At 37.7% G+C, this 21167-nt stretch overlaps 2 protein-coding genes across 2 annotated transcripts; both read left to right on the forward strand.

Moving 5' to 3' along the window:
• The first annotated feature begins 1153 nt into the window (after positions 1 to 1153).
• Positions 1154 to 10105, forward strand: LOC128673662 (uncharacterized). Its single transcript, XM_053751667.1, has 2 exons — positions 1154 to 1819; positions 8015 to 10105. The coding sequence occupies exons 1-2, from the start codon at positions 1788 to 1790 to the stop codon at positions 9879 to 9881; spliced, it is 1899 nt and encodes a 632-aa protein (XP_053607642.1). The 5' UTR covers positions 1154 to 1787; the 3' UTR covers positions 9882 to 10105.
• Positions 1813 to 2984, forward strand: LOC128673663 (uncharacterized). The gene has a single exon (XM_053751668.2). It carries the CDS (start codon positions 1965 to 1967, stop codon positions 2982 to 2984), a length of 1020 nt encoding a protein of 339 aa, XP_053607643.1. The 5' UTR covers positions 1813 to 1964.
• Positions 10106 to 21167: the final 11062 nt, after the last annotated feature.

Here is a 21167-nt window from a genome sequence, read left to right on the forward strand (position 1 = left end):
AAAGCGTGTTTTCAAATGAAATACCTATTCGCGTCAAGATATCTTTGTCACAATGATTTTCATAAACCGTTATCAAACAATACACATTTATATCGTGAAGTACACAACAAGTTTTGAATAGACAAATAAAGATGATAAAATTTGATAAATATAATATTAAAATAGTTTTGATTAAGAAATAACAACGATATAAATTAAACTTTATTAATATATTTTGCTTGATAATTTGTTAGTGTGTTTTGTTTTGACATTTTAAGTTGTTTGTGACATTTTATTAACTTAACAGATAGTCGAAGATGTGATGGCTAAATTAACTCATAAATGATGAACTCATTATCACTACATCCATAGTAATATTATAAAGAGGTAAGCGTGTGAGTTTGTAGCGGATAATGTTCGAAGCTACCGAACCGATTTCAAAAATTCTTTCACAATTTAGCAAGGTATTATCCAAGATTGCTATAGGTTTTATTTTATCACAAAATTCCAACGAAAGCGATGCCCCGGGCAACATCTAGTAGTATATAATGCTGGCACACTGTCGTTGAACAATTTGCCAAACTTTCTTCGATTCCGTATACATTGCTGGTTTTTCATTGCGTTAAACAAAAGCACTCATACTAACCATCCAATCACGCATTCGCGTCGGTATCATGTATCTGAATTCGGCGACAACGAGGAACTGCATAAAACAAAGTCGCTTCTCGTCTATCTGTCCATGTGTAAGCTTAGATCTTTAAAAGTACGCAATAGATTTTGTGCGGTTTTTCTGATAGATATTACTTACCTCTGGTAATTCATAAATAATGATATTTTTATGAGTGCAAATAAAATTTTTATGGGCTCAAACTTAGCTTACACCGTGGGGGTCTGAGATCCAGTGCTGGAATAGTGAGAACCTTGAGGGCTCAAACATATTTTTTTCTCCTGAAATTATTACGAGAGCGAATCCCTGAGGCAAAATTAGTTTTAATTTGTGTTATTATTGTTATTTATATTGTCGAATTTGCATAATCATGCTCAAACAGCTGATTGGATTTGATAAATTTATTTTTATATTGATAAAAAACATTTTACACACTGACTCACTTCATCAAAAACATGCCGTAGCGACAACGCAGCACGTTGTAGCTCCGTTGTTTTCTATATCTTTTGACGCTGACGTGCGTTAAGGTACTGTTATACTATACATATGCACCCTTTAGTGCTTACATCACTCACAGACTGCTGCATCAGCAGATTCGGTTGCGACGTTAGTCGCTAGTCCATTCCTTTCAGTCAGTCGAAATCGAGCTCCTTTCCATGCTAGACGGTTGCCTCAAATCAATTAATTCTTTTTTTAAAAACCTATTTCCTCAACGCCGTATAACATTTGGTGGCAGCGGTGGGATTTAGAAAAATAAAATCCCCGGTTCGCCTCTTTCACGTAAAATTCAAGTATATAAATTCACGCGTGTGTGTGTTTGTGTTCAACTTCGAGTTCTGCTCCGGCCCTCATAGTCGTCGTCTTCAAGAAAGCAGTCCACCTGGGGCCCACTGTTGGGCATCGCCGATATTCAACGTGCTCCAACCGGCCTCAAACCACCTGCCAGGTTACCCACTGTCACGCGATATTGACGCTGTGACCGGTATACCATTGAAGCGACAACTAGTGATTCATTATCACATACACGGTATCCTCATCACTGTATCCAGATCTAAGCGCACCTCCTATCGACATCGAGATTTCACCGTATCGACGACGTCACGCCGTGCCTGTATTTTGTTGTGTCTACGCGACCAGCGACATGCTCGCCCTTATCACGTTTCCTGCATTCCTGTGAGTGACTTTTTATTCATACTTATTCTATTGGTCATTGCTACTCTGTACTCGTGTTTTTTTTAACAAACGAATTCTTGTCATAATTGTATAATATTATTATTATTATTTTTCTTTTATATTCACATTTTGTTACTCATTTAAAATGGCCGAAGGTCGTTCAACCAGCCCGAAACCCGAAATCTCTGTCACAGACACAGAGGAAGATACCCAGGGCCAATTACATCCAGGCCCCTCCACTAGATCTAGTAAAAAGAAAGCGGCTGTAATTCCCAAATCCGAAATTGAATTATCCACTTTGCTTAAATTTATAAAGCCATTTGATGGTTGTAGAGAAAAGTTAAATTCATTTTTAGTAAATTGTAATAATGCTTATGAAATAGCCTCGGACACACAAAAAGATATTCTCTTTAAATACATACTCTGTCAGTTACAAGGCAAAGCAGAGACCGCCTGTTCCATTAAAGAATTTACTAATTGGCATCAGCTCAAAGAGTTCCTCAAAACGCAGTTCAGCGAGAGGAAACATTACGCTCATCTCCTCACCGAATTACAGGAATGCAAACAACAAGTCACTGAAACTGTCAGTCAGTATGCTTTAAGAATAGAGACTTGCTTATCTCACTTACTTACCGAAATTTCCATCTCACACGGCCATAAAAGTAGAGAAATGATTGGACGTAGTGCCGCGATGGAGGAATTAGCCCTCCATCATTTCCAAATGGGGCTAACGCCCCGAATATCTAATTTTGTTAGGAGTAAATCCGTTAAAACCTTAAACGAAGCAATTAATATCGCAATTTCTGAAGAAAGAATCCAACAATCTTTATCTAAACACTCAGCCCCGTCTAGCAATCAACAATCTCGTCAGTTTATACGTCGTAACCAAAATCCATCTTCATTCAAAAACAATCCTATTACTCCTCGTCCTAATAATAATAATTCCATCCTTGTCTGCCGATATTGCAAAAATCCAGGTCATACTATAGAACAATGCCGAAAAAGGGAATTTAATAATAATCGCTTCAAAAATCCTGATCAAAACTATACAAGGCAACCCCGTGTTCATTTCATCTCCGATGAAACTTCGGAAACTAACGATGATTTTCTTACCAATCCTGAGGGCGGTTATGACACCGTAGACTCTAATCAAAAAAACGAGTAAACATCTCGTCCCAGTGTCGTGCGGGATTATATAATTTTAAAACCGGCACTATCAATTATAATTCATCTACTAAATCCTCTGTATCCACTGTATCTATGCAGCAACCCAAGGTTGATCTGCCCAAATCTACTAAATCCTCTGTATCCACTGTATCTATGCAGCAGCCCAAGGTTGATCTGCCCAAATCTACTAAATCCTCTGTATCCACTGTATCTATGCAGCAACCCAAGGTTGATCTGCCCAAATCTACTAAATCCTCTGTATCCACTGTATCTATGCAGCAGCCCAAGGTTGATCTGCCCAAATCTACTAAATCCTCTGTATCCACTGTATCTATGCAGCAACCCAAGGTTGATCTGCCTAAATCTACTAGATCCTCTGTATCCACTGTATCCATGCAACAACTCAAGGTTGATTTGACCAAGCCTACTAGATCCTCTGTATCCACTGTATCCATGCAACAACCCAAGGTTGATCTGCCTAAATCTACTAGATCCTCTGTATCCACTGTATCCATGCAACAACCCAAGGTTGATCTGCCTAAATCTACTAGATCCTCTGTATCCACTGTATCCATGCAACAACTCAAGGTTGATTTGCCCAAGCCTACTAGATCCTCTGTATCCGCTGTATCCATGCAACAACCCAAGGTTGATCTGCCTAAATCTACTAGATCCTCTGTATCCACTGTATCCATGCAACAACCCAAGGTTAATTTACCCAAGCCTACTAGATCCTCTGTATCCACCGCATCCATGCAACAATCCAAAGTTGACTTATCCAAATCTACTAAATCCTCTGAATCCGCTGCATCCGTACAACTTAAAACTACTAGTTCCCTAGATCCTTCAAAACCCAAGGTTTATAATATTTCAAATATTCCATCTAAAACCTTATTACCTCATGTTCTAATGAAGTCCTCTGTCTCTGATATCCCATTATCTCTGCTAGTAGACTCAGGATCATCTGTAAGTCTATTGAAACATTCTTGCATTATGAAACATCCCAAACTCACAAAAGACATAATTCAGTTAAAGGGGATAGACCCAACTGATAACCCTGTCTGCACTCAAGGTCACTTTTTGCTAAAGCTGCAACTTCCTAAATTCGACATATCCCATAAATTCCATGTAACTGATATACCTGACTTACCCTACGATGGAATAATGGGCTCAGATTTCCTTAATGCACACAATTGTAACATAAATTATAATAACAATATCCTTTACATTAGAAACACATCCATTAGACTACACTTTCATGAGCCTGCCTATATAATACCTCCTAGAACGGAAACTATTATCGAATGCTCTGTATCAAATCCTGAGGTAAAAGAAGGATTAGTCCTCGATCAGAAACTTTCTGAAACTTTACTAGTAGCTAATTGTATAGTCCATGTAAAAGAAAATAATAGAATAAACATATCCATTGCTAATACATCCGAAGAACCCGTAACTGTCAAATCCAACCTAAACTTAAAACTCGATCCCTTTAATCCCAAAGTCCTGTCAGAACATTCAAATGAATGCATAAATCATATAAATCTTACTACTAATAGTTTCAAAAGAACACAAGAAGTGTTAAAACAAGTCCGCACTTTTCATCTTAATAAAGAAGAGAAGGACAATCTTCTACAATTATGTTCCGACTTTTCTGATATATTTCATCTCCCAGGAGAGATCCTAACTCATACCAACGCTCTCAAGCATGAAATCAAAACAACTACCGACAATCCCATACACACAAAATCCTACAGATTCCCTGAAGTCCATAAAGCCGAAGTCCACAATCAGATAAATAAAATGTTAGAACAAAATATCATAGAACCCTCTGATTCCCCCTGGTCATCACCCATATGGGTTGTCCCAAAGAAACTAGATGCCTCTAATGTACGAAAATGGAGAGTTGTAATCGACTACCGTAAACTTAATGATATCACTATAGGTGATACTTACCCTATACCTCAAATCACTGAAATTTTAGATCAACTTGGCAATAGTAAATACTTCTCTACTTTAGATCTGTCATCCGGTTTTCACCAAATCCAATTAAATGAAGCAGATAAATCGAAAACTGCCTTCACAATTCCTGAAGGACACTTCCAATTCACAAGAATGCCATTTGGGCTCAAAAATGCCCCTTCAACATTCCAAAGACTCATGAATTCTGTACTGTCGGGCCTCCAAGGTACCCGCTGTTTTGTCTACCTTGATGATATAGTCTGCTACGGGTATGACCTTAAATCCAGCATCCAAAATCTGACAGAAATCTTCCAAAGAATCCGTAACTTTAACCTCAAACTTCAGCCGGACAAGTGCGAATTCCTCAGACGAGAAGTTTGTTATTTAGGACACGTAATCACAGAGCAAGGTGTAAAACCTAACCCTGAAAAGGTCAAAGCCGTAACTTCTTTTCCAATTCCAAATAATCCCAAGGACGTGAAATCGTTTCTTGGCCTAGTTTCCTACTATCGTCGTTTCATCCCCGATTTCTCTAAAAAGGCAAAAGCTCTTACTAATCTTTTAAAGAAGGATGTACCCTTTAAGTGGGAAAATCAGCAACAACTTGCTTTTGACACACTCAAGGAAGAACTTACCTCTGCACCTCTCCTGATATACCCAGATTTTACCAAACCTTTTATTCTTACCTGTGACGCATCTAATCATGCCGTCGGCGCTGTACTCTCTCAAGGACCTGTGGGAAAGGACCAACCTATAGCTTTTGCCTCACGCACACTCAATAAGAGTGAATCCAACTACAGCACAACCGAAAAAGAGCTGTTAGCCATAATATATGGATGTAAGACATTCCGCCCTTATATATATGGGTATAAATTTATCATCGTCACAGACCACAGACCCTTGAAATGGCTATTTAATCATAAAGATCCAAGTAGTAAACTCCAAAGATGGAGATTAAAATTAGAGGAATATGACTACGACATAATATATCGCAAAGGTAAACTAAATTCAGCTGCTGATGCCCTCTCTCGATATCCTGTCAATCCTATCTATCCAAAAAATCATACCAACCTGAACCCTAATAATGATGAAATTCCTGACGATGACCTACAAAACCTTCTAATATCTCCTTCCAGCCTAGAAGCCGATCTAGCTGATCCTGAAATAAATAACGAATTACTAGATTATTTGAATGATATGTTAGACAATGAATCTCCTGGAAAACAACCAGAACCACAACTTTCATCAAATCAAGAAAACCTCGAAATCTTACCTTCTTCTGTCCAGTCTGCACCTGAAAGTCCTCCTCTAGTACCTGAAAACTTACTTTCTGATCGAACTGCACCTGAAACTCCACCTTTAATACCCGAAGATTCACCTTCTTCTAACCAAACTACACCTGAAACTTCATCTATACAGTTCGGATCAGATGAAACCTATAATACTTTCCTAAAAGCATCCAAAAATGTACACGACACTCTTATTATAGAACATAATGAAAATCTACTTAAAACCACACAAAACCTCATTATTATACCTACCTCCATAGACTTGGATGAGTCTATGCCTTACATTCAGGAAATCATTAATAGTTGTTCAGAACCCGATCGGAGTAATTTCTTAAAACATGAAAGGTCATTATTTACCTCTCTACCTCTCACTATTAGAAATAAGACTTACCTTTTCTCATTCACAAAAGTTCACCATTTTGACGACTTGTCCTACCCGGATATATTTAAATCCATAAAATATGTGCGGGACGAGATTATAATGACATACCCTACTATAAACGAAGTTAGCATAGCAGATTTTAGGAATCCCTTCGATAGACACTCCTTCGTAAAAATCTATAATATTCTCAGCTATCTTTTTGACGGAACCAATATTAAAATCCATATATATCATAATGATATCATATATCCTTCTTTAAATGAAATTCCTAAAATTTTAAAAGAGAACCATGACATCCCTATCGCCGGACACTTAGGATCTTCTAGAATGCTAAACCGTATAAATGATAGATATTATTGGAAAAACATGCGAAGTGACATAGAGAACTACGTAAAAAACTGTACATCCTGTCAAATAAACAAAGCCTTACGCAAAACATACAGAGCTCCCATGATAATAACTTCCACTTCTACGTCACCATTCGAAAGATTGTCCATTGATATTGTAGGTCCTTTACCTGAATCCGGAACAGCCAAACTCAAATTCATTCTAACTATGCAAGACGATCTTACGAAATTCTCGCTAGCATATCCTCTTCGTAGTACTACTGCAGAAGAATCCTGCGAATGCCTGCTCCATTTTATTTCATTATTCGGAATTCCTAAACATATACTCACTGACCAAGGCACCAACTTCACCGCAGACTTATTCAAGAAAACCTGCGAATTTCTAAAAATAAAACAGTTGTGGTCCAGCCCTTATCATCCCCAAACACAAGGCGCCTTGGAAAGGTCACATTCTACTCTCAAAGAGTATTTAAAGTCATATGCCAATGAAAATCAAGACAACTGGCCCCGTTATGTCTACACAGCCATGTTAGCATATAATACCGCCGTACACTCTACCACACACTATTCACCTTACGAACTATTATTCGGGCACAAACCTCGCATTCCAGACTCCGTTTATGGTGACGCCTCTAGTGTTACTTACCCCGAATACGTAAAAATGTTGCAACATCGCCTAAGGCATTCTCGAAATAAAGCCTTAGCGCTCATACAAAAATCTAAAATTAGTTCTAAGACTTATTATGACAATCGTACTCGCCCAATAGAATACAAGGTTGGCGACTATGTATTACTTAAAAATCATCTTAGATTACGTAAAGCCTTATCACCTCTCTGGAAAGGCCCATATAAAATCGTCAAAGTCCATGGTAACCACACTTTATCATTGTTAATAAATAAAAGGCATGTAAAACATCACTTTGATGAGGTGAAACCTGTGGAAACTCACGAAGTTTAAATTAGGTTTAGGTATAAGTTTATATTTTAGTTACTAATATAGATAGGTACTAGGTCATACAGGTAAAACTAAGTAAAGTCTCTTTGCTTACAGCATACTGGCCCAAGGTCATCCGGAATTTATTCATCAAATCAACGTGAGCTCCGGAATTTACTTTGACCCTATCGGTGAACTTAAAATCCGTATGAGTCATTTAGACGTGGTCACCCCACTCGATATCTCGCACATTGAACCCCACTTGCAAAATATAAACTCAGTATTAGGTACAACACGCTACATATGTAACCAAATTAGATTAGAAAAATCATATAATTTACAATGTAATAACCTGTTAGAACCCTTAACAATAAGATATCATGACATTGTCTCTGAATATTCCACTATTTCGCACTTAGTAAATAGAAGATCTAGAAGAGGAGCCTGGATAGGTGCCGTTGGTTCTCTCTCCAAAATCGTGTTTGGGACCCTTGATGAAAATGACGCCATAAAATATGACAATGCCATTCGAAATGTTCAAGATAACGAAAAAAGACTGAGCTCATTAATAAAAGATAATATCCTAATAACATCTGAAGTTTTGACAAATTTTAATAAAACATTACAAAGTATACAACTTAATGAGGTCAGCCTTAATCTAGTTATCGATAATTTCTCTTCAACATTAAAAAATATTACTTTAATTTCAAACGAATTAGTTGTAAAGACGAATATAGATTTTATACTCAATAGTTTAGAAGCATCTATACTCACCTTATCATTCCACCTCGAAGACATAACAAACGCTATTATTTTTAGTAGTCAAAACATCCTGCACCCGGCCGTATTACCGCCCACGCACTTATACCAAGAAATTGTCAATAATTACAGATACTTACCTGTAGACCTTAAGTTACCTGTAAGCTTAACATTAAGTAACATACATATTATTACAAATGTATCCAGTGTAGTGTGTTATAGTATAGGCAACAAGATTATTTTTGTTCTGAAAATACCTCTAGTGTCCCCTAAAGATTATAGTTTGTATCATAACATAGCATTGCCAACTCCTCATATTAAAGATAAACCTAATACTTTTAGTTTCATAAGACCTAGTAGTAAATATATAGCAATGACCATAGACAAATCCGAATATTGTAACCTTGATTCGTTAAAGGAATGCATAACGATAAGCCCGCGCGAGTACATCTGTGACGTTATGACAGTGTTCCCGTCCAGTGTTAACCCCTGTTGTGAAAGTGAGTTATTGTCCAATACAATAAGTGTTCTCCCCGTGCAGTGTAAAACAGACTTCTTTTATGGATACGTAGATTTATGGCAACCACTCGATAATAATAATTGGCTATATGTACAATCTAAGAGCAGTAAACTTTACATTGAATGTCCTAAAGAAAAACTTGTTGATATTAACATTATCGGAACAGGAATTTTAACTATCCCTAATAACTGTATGGCCCACTGTAAAAGTACAAAATTGATACCTAAATTGGATAATGTAAAAATAAATGTTAATATTGTTCACTCTAACTTCAACTTAATTAATGATTCTTGTTGCACTTTAGATAAGTTTAATAAAATAATAAGTAATGAGCCTCCCCTTAAGTTGCATAATATAAATCTAGATTCATTCACATTAGAAACAAAATCTAAACTAAATTCCATTGCTAAAGAAACAGATAAAATTCTAAATGAACATCAAATTATTAAATACGAGACTCATTACTCAATTATTACTATAGTTATAATCTGTGTAATCTTAATCTTTTGTATAACCAAACTTATTATGTATATTAAATCGCGCAACTGTCTATCCCGTCGCCTTCCCGATACTATTCCTCCAATCCCTGCAGTTTCTCCAACTGATCAGATTCCAATTGCAGAGAATATTACTCCCGCTAAATTCAGTAAACCTTGTTCCGTTAAGGAAAATATACCATCTCCCAGTATAAGAATTAATGTTTAACCCTAAGTGGTTTTCCTCTTTACAATCCTTCCTAAACATAGTTTCAACCCTATGTTTAGTCTACCCCAAGGAGGTGTTATACTATACATATGCACCCTTTAGTGCTTACATCACTCACAGACTGCTGCATCAGCAGATTCGGTTGCGACGTTAGTCGCTAGTCCATTCCTTTCAGTCAGTCGAAATCGAGCTCCTTTCCATGCTAGACGGTTGCCTCAAATCAATTAATTCTTTTTTTAAAAACCTATTTCCTCAACGCCGTATAACAGTACGTCAAAACTTCATACAATTTATGATCCAAGTTCGAATCCTACTCGTGCCACATGAGTTTGTATACCAATCTGAGTTATGTAATAATAGTTTTTTCTATGAAGGAAAATATCGTGAGAATACCAGCACACTGGTTGAAAGTATAGTTCACTAGTGTGTACGACGCAGCGCAACTGAACAATGGGACATGGCACGCGATAGTATGTTGCAGCGACATCTCTAGAAAAATGGTGGAACATTAATTCGCGCGACAAACGCCACTGTCTGAATTCGGGCGGAACGTGGCCGGTTCTCGCCGAGCTCAGACAAATGCCGAAGCGTTATTGCGTAGTTTATGTGAGAGCTATTACTTACCCCAATAAAAAGCCAGCAATGTATGCCGAATACGCCGAAGTTCGGCAAATTGTATCGTGACGTGATGTCGTTTGTGTATAGCCGGCAAAGTATTCATGAAGATAATTTTTTTTTAGTTCTTAGACTACCTTCTAGATGGCAACGCTGATTCTGAAATGTGACGCCAGCTCCACACTGTCGCCGAACTCAGACGCACGCCGACGCGAATGCGTGAGCATTGGGTAGTTAGTACGAGTGATTTCATCTACTGCAACGAAAAACTGCAATGTATACCGAATCAAAGTTTAACAATCTGTTCGATGACAGTGTGGAGACGGCAATAAGAAATAAAAAAAGTATGCCTCAGAAAAGTATCCAATTTTGCAAGATAAATAACATTTTACGCTCTGTACTAAGTGTGTATTTTCAGAGTTATCTATATCTTTCTAAGCTTCCAACTTTCCTTTCCACTGTTCGAGACGCCACGCGCCCCTTGCTCAGTCGTGCTCCGTTGTTGTCTATTGCCGGCTCCACACTGTCGTCACACAGTTTGGCAAACTTCGGTGGATTCGCTATACATTGCTGGTTTTTCATTGCGGTAAATAAGAGCACTCACACTAACTACGCAATCTTCGCGCAATCTCGTCGGCATATAGGTTTTGACTGATTGCGCAATGGTTCAAAGCGGTTACTTGTCTTCTTCACATTCAGTATCAGACATAATGACAACAGAAAGTCAGACGGTACACTGAACACTCTAGTCTTTCGGCTGTCTGTAATACAGTTCCTACTATTTTTCACATACCTAACTTATAACTTACGCTTCTTCTATAAAGTTGAATTTTTTATCGTAATGTGAGTGCATCGGAGGTTTGGATTCCAACGAGAGAATTGGGAGGGAAGGGAGTGTTGCGTCGAAACTTCATATACTATTTGTACGTTCTTCTCCGTTGCTCCGTGGACGGATGTCAACATGACGGACGGAGGACAGCGCAGCGCAACTGAGCAAAGGAAACACTGTCTAAAAAATATGGACAGACGACGTATTACCTACTATATTTGTTTCATTTGGAGATTCGGTACCCAAACACTCTGGTGACCTCCAGACCTGCATATGTTATGTTTTGATGCAATATTGACCTACGCCACAAAAACTTGTAACATAATATAATTGTTTTGTTTTCGTTTTTTGGACTTACTGCGCGATACAGACGGGATTGACCGGAAATTTGCGCGCTAGTATTTATTTCGCAGAAATTTTGTGAACTTCAACACTTCAAAGTTCATCCCGTAAAACGACGACACATAAACAAATCTAAGAACTAGGTCTCATTGCTACGTTTCGCTCCGGCGTCTTCCGTCACGTTGACGTCCGTTGACGGATCGACGTAGAGCAACGTAGAAATTGTGAGCCATGCCCCATTGCTACGTTGCGGCTCCGTTGTGCTCTATTAACTTGCGTTGACGTACATCGAATGTCCATACAATTTCTGCCTTGTTAGTCGACGGATTTCATTCAATACAATGGAACACGGCTGAGCGTCGACGCAACGTGTTATTGCTTATAAATTTTCAATTTCGGTTCCAATGAAGTTAATTGTACTTTCGCATTTTCAAAGTAGTGGTTCGTGACCCAAATGGTCAACAGATGCTGTTTAGATTACCAGCGACCTTGTTCCTGTGCCTCACCGGCCATAACGTTGGACGTGCTTACCATCAGTTATCACGGGGAATCACGAGACGAAACTGGTTCTTTTGATAAAGCAGGCGCAGTTTATATTGGGCGAGTCTTGGAGTTTCTCATCTGAGAGTTTTCCCGATTGCTGCCCAGCCGTTGAGTGTCGGAGCCCAGGGTTCGCTTTCCTTTTTCCGCGGGGGCGGAGCTACAAGCAACAGTAGTTGCTTGTGTGTGTTTACAATTTTTACGAATACTAAGTATAGTATTCGTAAAAATTGTAAACACTTGCTTTGGAGGGTTTATCGAACGGAGTTTATCGAAATGGCTTGTAAATATTGTATGTAAGTAAAAAGTTTAAATATCCATTTTACTATACATTTTCCTAACTATCACAATCCATACTTATATAATAAATTCTCGAAAGTCTGTCACGCTTTCATGGCTAAACTGCTGGGTCAATTTTGGTGAAATTTAGAATATAATCATAGTTCATGACCCTGAGCTGAGCTGCAGGAAACTTTACAATGTGCTGTATTCATTTAGCGGTCGAGTTGCCTCCTTCGTGATAGGCGAGTGGTCACCACACAATCACTCAACTCGACCAGTTGAGAATAACAATGAGGAAAAAGAGTATTTAGTAAATGTAAATTTCGAAAACCGAGACCACGGAATTTATATGTTAGCACGGATTACTCATTTACGGAAATTACTTCCTCATAATATTAATCATATGAAAACTAGTTGCTGGCTCTAGTCCTACCATTTTATATGAACGTGCAAATCTCGCCATTAGAATAGACTACATTCCCATATTACGACAACAAAAGTCGACTGGTTTTGATTAGTGTTATTAGTACAATATCAGACTCTTTCTAAATATAAAAAAACGGTCTAGAGTTAATTAGACTATGAAATGTGTAAAGTTATGTTTCTTTACAAAAAAATAATTAAATTAAAAAAAAAATATTTTTTTCGGTTAACGTCAGGTTGGAACTGGATACTCCTTCATCGAAAGTAATCAAAATCCCAGGGCCTTAACTAACTGCAACTGGCAAAATGTGAAACAGGATTTTTAAGTTTTTGACTCAAAAAAAAAAGGTCTTTTTTACGTTCTTCTGCGTTGATCCGTCGACGGATGTCAACGTGTTGGTGGACGACGCAGAGCGATTGATCACTATGGGAACACGCTCTTATATCTGTGACATGTTTTGTATTGCTAGTATGTGTGTTTGTCCAAGTGACTACGTACAAAACAAACTTAATAGGCTAACTACATATAAAGGATATAAGCAATGCCGAACAAAATGCGCATTTCATGTCAACGTTAAGAATTACGTAAAAAGGCAGCACAGAACAAGTATCGTTCCTCTGTTTGTAATAGAGAGCACGTATCCTGGTGAATAAAACGGATATGCAATATATAACTTGTATGTATGTATGTTTAATTGGGGTGGAATCTTACTACTCAATTTTGATGCAATATTCAAGAGATTGAGCTGAAATTTTTTGTAATATATCTATTTTCTTGACATCACATGTTTGACAGTAAATTTATATTACGTTTGATATCTGCACTAGCTTAAGGAGACAGGAGACTAGCTGTCTTCATAAAAATGACTTTACTCCCTAGTAGCAGAAAAATCAAGAAGTTTGGTTCACCATTTCTGATATAAAGTTATATGTATAATAAGATTTTTATAGAATTCTATTACCAAACATTGAAAGCAAATAGTTTTGCTTGATTGAGTGACAAACATCCCTTACTTATAAGTATCTTACTTAGTTGGCAAAGTCGAGGCCGTGGTACCTTGTGTCTTCATATTTTAAGTGTTAGTATACGAGTTTACACCTAAATATAGTATTTCTAGAATTTCGTCTTCAAAAACCAAGTAGATCTCCGAATACTGGTGTAATCTCCAAGGGCCTACTGGTAGGACTTTACAAACTGTTTTCTTTTCCCACACACTCTGATACATCCGTGTATGCATACATTGTTGTTACTCTAAGGCAGGCACTAGATATAAAATGTGAGTTTTTGAATTCGCAGGTACTTATCCTTGACCTTGACAAACTCGTTTGAGTTTTGGTTTTTTGTTTTTCAAAACGTAACAACTGGTAAGATAAAAATTAAATGCGAAAGTTTGTGAGGATGTGTGTATGTTTGTATTTTTCTTACTCTTGCCGATTGTTATGAAATTTGGTACACATATAGAAAATAACCTGAAATAACACATAGGGTTCCTTTTATTCCGAAATTCCCACGGGAGCGAATCCCTGGGGCGCAGCTGGTAGGTAAATAAATAAAATATGATAAGGTAGCTCACTATAATCAAGTGAACAATAAAGTATACCGAAGCTGATAACATTTTCTACTAATTAGCTTCCGTTCGATACGGTTATTGCATTAAAACAATGTATAATAAGCTTTTTATAAGCTTAAGTTAATATTTGTCACTAACATTAGGTGGACTCGGTCTGAAATGAATATTTTTAATTTGAATTTACTACAGATAAACAGGTTTTTTGCAAAAATATCAATTTGGCCACAAACCTTTATTATCGACAGAGAAATCTTGTGGCATTTAACGCCTGACAAAAAACCCATGTCCATGCTGTCAACCGATGAAGTGTTCTCTCGTTGGGAGCCGATCTTGGGTGCACCATCCCTTACTTACCATAATAATACATTGACATGGAAACTGAAGAGACTTGAGTTATTACAACTTTGCATGAAAACTGAAAGTAGGGGAAATTTAACTTACAAATTTTGATTACAGACAAACAAGCAAACTTCGACAAGTGAAACTAAATCATAGCTTGTGTTAACTATGCCTATTAGTAAAATTTATGCCATTAAATTAATCGGTTCTGTCGACTCTTTTCTAGCGGCGGAGAGGACGCTACTTCGGAGTCTTCTTCTTATCATTATTTTATTTATTTGTATCATTATACACAATACAAGTATACACATACACTAGAATAAGTTCCGCAAAACCATATTTTGGTTTGACTGCAGAATCAGGTTTAGTTTTACAAAAGGAGTGCTAATAACAGAAAATAAATAAATAGAAGTGCCAAGACTTAACAAAAGTTAATGAAATGAAATATTTGTTATGCTCTTGTCGGTGGAGTTTACGAGTGGCGTTCTCTATCTTCGGCTTTGCTTTTAAGGTCTTGACACGACACGACGTCTGCCTTCTCTTGCAGTTGGCTTGCATAACTCTTCCATGTCTCCCTGGACGTCTTCTTCCTTTCACCTTTCCAAAAATAGTTTAAAATAAGCCGTCGTGTCGTGTCAAGTGGCCAATCATTCTTCCCCTCTTATTACATAAATTTTAATTTAATTTTTCATGGCAGTAAATAAAAGCTCTCATTTAAACTACGTTCTTTTTTGAGTTTGAGTTTTGAGTTCGTTGATAGTGTGTACCCGTGATATATGGGGTCGGAATTTCATAGCTATGGTGACGTGACACATTGTTGGAGGTGACCAAATGTCTCTCTCTCATCTAAGCGTTATCTCAGTTCTTACTCAGCCGTTGAGCGTCGGAGTCCAGGATCCGTTTTCCTACTTTTTCGTCTCCACTTCGCACGGTCGTCGACATCCCTGGTTGTCAGACCGTTGGCACGCACAACATCCTTGACGGCATCAAGCCAGAATGAATTTATTGGGTTTGCCCCTTCTGCCAGGGCCAGACGGAATGTGTCAGAAGGTGAATGTGCGGTGAAAAGAAAGTGATTTGTTGACAAGGAAAAATGAAGCATTGACTAATTACCTAACAATTTATTCGTAAAATTTTACATTTGTTCAACATAAATAGTAATGTTGGACGTCAATCCCCGATAAAACTAATTAAACTTATGTGGTTTTGGATTATCGCACGCGTTGCCAATATGTTAATAATAATTAAAATTGATATTGTAATATGGAATTGTATTGTTTCACTGTATGTGGGACAAAGATATCAAACAACTCCAAAAAAATACATGTAACTAATGTATTTATTGTTCCAAGAAGAAGCGGTGTTGGTGTAATGGTTAAGACGCCCGCCTGTGAACCGTAAGGTCCCAGGTTCGAATCCTACTCGTGCCACATGAGTTTGTGTGCATGTGAAGTAGTTTTCATCGACCACCACTTGCTTTCGGTGAAGGATACATCGTAAGGAAACCTGCATTCTGGTTGATTATCAACTGTGTATGAAACGGAGAAGGCAATGGTAAACCACTCCATTAATAGCGCCAAGAAAGTTATTATGTGTATTTCATTCTCATAGAGCCATTCTCAACTGCTCAATCCGTTGCACGCCGCAGCAATTTGTGCTCCGTTGTGTTCTATAGGTTTCGACTCCGCCTCACGTATGTTGACGTACCTCGAGACTTTATACATTTATTACGTTATTCTGCGTTGATCCTTTGACGGACGTCAATGTGACGGAGCGCAACGGAGCAATGGGGCAAAATTATTAAATCATTAATGGACGTGACAACAAGAACAGGTCCTCCTTGGCTTCATTGGTGACTGTAATCAGGTCAACCCGAGTGCAGTGTTTGACCATCCATACTAAATACTAATGTTGTAAATGCGAAAGTTTGTCTGTCTGTTTCGCTCTCGCGGCTAAACCGCTAGACCGATTTTAATGAAATTTGGTGTGCATGTAGTTAAAGACCCTCTAAAACTTCAAAATTTTCAAAAATTACTATATTGGGTGGGTGTAATTATGTATGAAAATCATGGTTGTTTCAAATTCATATTCAATTCAGTATAAAGCCATTGTTTTCTGAGAGACACCACAGTATACGTCAGTACTAGGAATGGCCGAAAGATCGTCTCAAAAAAATATATTTATATTACACGTAATTATCAGCGTATCAGCTGCACAGCTATGTATAATTGTGGATGCAAATATATGCCGTTTGCAGGCACGTGGCCGGCGGCGTGTCGAGGTTAAGCGGTGACCTCGGCTGGGCTTTAGGACTTAAGGTCGGCGGGGACGAGATGAGTGAATTAGGGCAGTAATTACTTTTACGACGTCTTCAGTCGCTGCGGGGTGAACAGAGACAACGATCGTCTTTCTTATCGAGTGTGTGACGATGCAGTGGGACTAACACGAGCTTTCGCGATTTATCGCGTAGAACGAAAAATATTATTTGGAAATCTATATATAAAACTCTTGCGTTACCGAGTGACTGACTGACAGACAACGCACAGCCGAAACTATTGGGCGTACAAAGCTGAAATTTGGTGTGTAGGTTCCTAGGACGGTGTAGGTATTCTTAGTAGAAGGGATTTCCTGAAATTACCGCGAGAAGCAGATTTTTTTACTCACGTACGAAGTTGTTATTTTTATTTTACCTTTTAACTTTTTTTTTTAGAATTCGGTTGAAAAATGAAGCAATAAATATACTAGTAACTGACGTGTATATAACAGCGGCCAGTATTGATGGGACCTATACTAATTATCCTCATCAGGTGCAGATTTTTCTCACATATGTACCGTTATTTATTATTATCTTGTAAATGGTTGTTGCAATTACTTTAGCTTCCTCGTTTGACGGGATTCTTAGCCCACGTTTCTACGAAGGCGACTTCGATAAAATGTAATCTGTTGCTATATTAGCTACCGATAGAAACTCATGGAAGACAAAAGTTGAGGTCTTTGCTCAGCAATGGAACGTATTTACAGACTGTTAAAAAAATTCATTCAATTGTCTAGGTCTAATTCCGATTGATTACCGAACCCTATGTAAAGTATGCAATAGAGGTCATTTTCCAATCTCCTGTTATTTGCTGTACTCTGTAAATTTGGCTGTAATTTTACAACTGGCCGCGTACTTGACGTCAACGCTCGTTGGCGGGAACCACACATTGCCTGTATTTACCATGGTTACCCAAAAGATGGGTTAATCGAAATGAATTTACGTTTCGAGTCAATTTTAAGCATTGACGGACAAAATATGCTTTTGTGAATCGTGACCTTCTGGACTTTCCCAAATTGGATCATGAGAGGAACTATAGGAAAAATAACCAAATAGATTTGGAAAATACCATCTACACCTTTTTTTATCTACTAGCGGCCCACCCCGGCTTTGCTCAGGTAAACCTTCACCATTTTTTTCGAACACGATTCCAATGATATTACACACTAACCGGTCCTTCAGAGAGCCGTGCTAGAGAGGAGATAAATTGCTAATTTTTCACTCATACACATACTAATTATATACATTTCAATCAGGAAAATAATTTTCTACAATGAAAATAAAGCGTCACGAACTCGTCTTTGTGGAAAGTTATCCCGGCGCGGTATTTAATACTAAAAGCAAGACAATAATAATTATTACGATCAATCTCTTGACGTAATCTAACGTAACAGAACCTGACTCAGACCCAAACGATTTGCAAAGCCTTAACTTAATTAGTTTGAGGAAAGTCTCTCGGTTCTCTGACTCAGCTGATGATGTAGCATTGTGGTTGATACACGCTGTTTATTGCACGATGTGAGGTAAGTTGTTGTACAGACAACAGCACAAGCTATTGCTGAAGAAAGTGCATATGAAAGACGTGACATGCGGATGACTGTACTATAACGTGTTCCCGTTGAGTTTCGTTTTAATCGTGGCGTAAAAGTTGATGGTAGGCCTACTGCTGGTCACGTGACATAACAGGAAGACAAACAGAGCAGAAAAGAATAACATTACACAATAGTTTCCTCGTTGGAAGCGTATTGCCAGAGGGTTTCCTCAGAATGCAGTGACGAGGCTGCATGGAGGAAACATTAAATGGAGACCAAGCTCGCATTACACTCGCGATATTTTTCATATTCCTTTATAACATTGTTGTTGTACCATTTTGTTTTCAATATGTTCGGTAAAAACTAAAATTGTAATAAATTTGTGATAATTATTAACTCTACCTATTTAAAATGGTTTCGATTTTTTTTTTACATTATTGCCAGCACCCATCTAACATTAGAGAATATTTGTTTATTTGATTACAAATCAAGAGAGATTTTTTTTAATGACAAAAGCAATATTTTAAATTGAACTTTACTATATCAGAATCAAAAGTGACTTTATAAGAACTAACTGATATTATATATATTTTTTATGGTGTGAAATTGTGTGAAAAAAAGTATAAATATTATACTTTTAGTATAATATTTATACTTTTTTTCACACAATTCTTCTTACTAGAAACATATTATTACATAACAGTTGTGTCAGAGGACTCCGTTTTATATTTACTCTGTGTATCAGGCAGGTTTCACTGACGTGGCTCGCCGTTAGCCTGACGTAAATACCTGGGCTAGCCCACTTGCAATTCCAAACGTCAATTCTAATTTATTAAGTTTCAATAATTTTAATTATACAAGCGGCCCGTCCCGGCTTCTCTCGGGTACAAACATAATAAATTATACACATAAACCTTCCTCACGAACCACACTATCTATTGGTGAAAACCGAATGAAAATCAACAGACAGACAGAGGTGATATGTAAGGAAGGTTATGAGACTTCTTTTATAAATAATCCTATCGTACGATAGACCACATACGACTAATATAAATATAAATATATTAGGACAAACCACACAGATTGAGCTAGCCCCAAAGTAAGTTCGAGACTTGTGTTATGGGATACTAACTCAACGATATTATATTTTATTACCACTGCGCTATCGAGATCGTCAAAATAACATATGCAAATAAAAAAAATAGCATGTTATCTTTCACCGGAAGCAAGTGATAGTCTATGAAAACAACTAGGTATAAAGAACATTAAAAACATATTGATTTTACTCGTAATGATCATCGTCGTCATGAATCATGAAAGTTAATGGCATCATTTTATGGATCCTATTTTATTGTACCGGCGTCTACCACGGTGCGCAGGTTAAAGTTAAAGCCAAAATTGACTGGAGCAACACACCTTTCACCCATATAGAAATACTGGTCTTCCGTACGGTATCGGAATACGGGAGACCCGTGTTAAGGACCAACACTGTTCAAATGAGTTTCTTTCGGCATTTCTTCTCAGCAGTGGTCGTTCCGAAATGCCAGTAGTTTGTAGCTTAATAACTATTTAATATAAAAATTGACGAGATAAAGCGCCTGTGAAGGTCTAATTTCTGAATAAATGATTTGAATTTGAATTTGACTCTACAGTATCGGCGCGAGAGTCATCTTGGTGTTTTTGATCAGTAAGTTCCACATTACACTTCGCTTCACGTCGGTAACGAAAATCGAAGAAGAAAGCGAAGCCAACCCTCAAACAAAAGGCCTGCTACACTTTACATTTAGTGAGACAAGTATCAAATATTCAAATGCAAGTGGCGTGACAGACGGCGCTTATTCACTTAATATTCCTGCGCCGGCGCAACAAGGACCTTAGCTGTGACTCGTGCGTATTTGAAGGTCCTTTTTGGGGATCGGGGAATCTAGAATCAGAGTCTATTACGGTGGTATATATACCAGGGTGATATACTCTGATTCTAGAAATTTTAGGACGTCTCCAGGCCTTCGTCTTAGAATGAGACCACGCCGTTTATATGGCCTTATGTTAATAAATTAATTTCGTATCCATGTGTTTATTCAGAAATTCGTTCTTTCAGGGCGGGAACAATATGCTTAATCGCAGGCGTCCGTTTACAAGCTGCGGTGATTTCATTCCATCGGGTGAAGTACGGTTCGCATATTCGCCTATACTACTGTATATACAAATATAATGTACATTCTTACATACATAAATTTATATGTTTGGAAATATGAATATATAAATTTCTATCTATCACGCTTCATGGCTAAACCGCTTTGCAGATTTTGATAAAATTTTAAATAAATATAATCAATGAGTTGAAATTAGACATGGGCTACTGCGGGCGAAGCTGCGGGCGAAGCTGCGGGCGAAGCTGCGGGCGAAGCTGCGGGCGAAGCTGCATGCAACAGCTAGTACGTATAACTGACTTCTTAGCACTTACATTCTTATATCGAAGTGAGAAGCAGCGAACCAATC

This window comes from Plodia interpunctella, chromosome 11, assembly GCF_027563975.2.
Source record: "Plodia interpunctella isolate USDA-ARS_2022_Savannah chromosome 11, ilPloInte3.2, whole genome shotgun sequence".
NCBI lineage: Eukaryota > Metazoa > Arthropoda > Insecta > Lepidoptera > Pyralidae > Plodia > Plodia interpunctella.

Coding starts and splice junctions, on each gene's coding strand:
- LOC128673662 (XM_053751667.1), top strand. CDS start 1,788: ATGCTCGCCCTTATCACGTTTCCTGCATTCCT. Junction 1,820..8,014: donor ATCACGTTTCCTGCATTCCT/GTGAGTGACTTT, acceptor CTTTGCTTACAG/CATACTGGCCCAAGGTCATC.
- LOC128673663 (XM_053751668.2), top strand. CDS start 1,965: ATGGCCGAAGGTCGTTCAACCAGCCCGAAACCCGAAATCTCTGTCACA.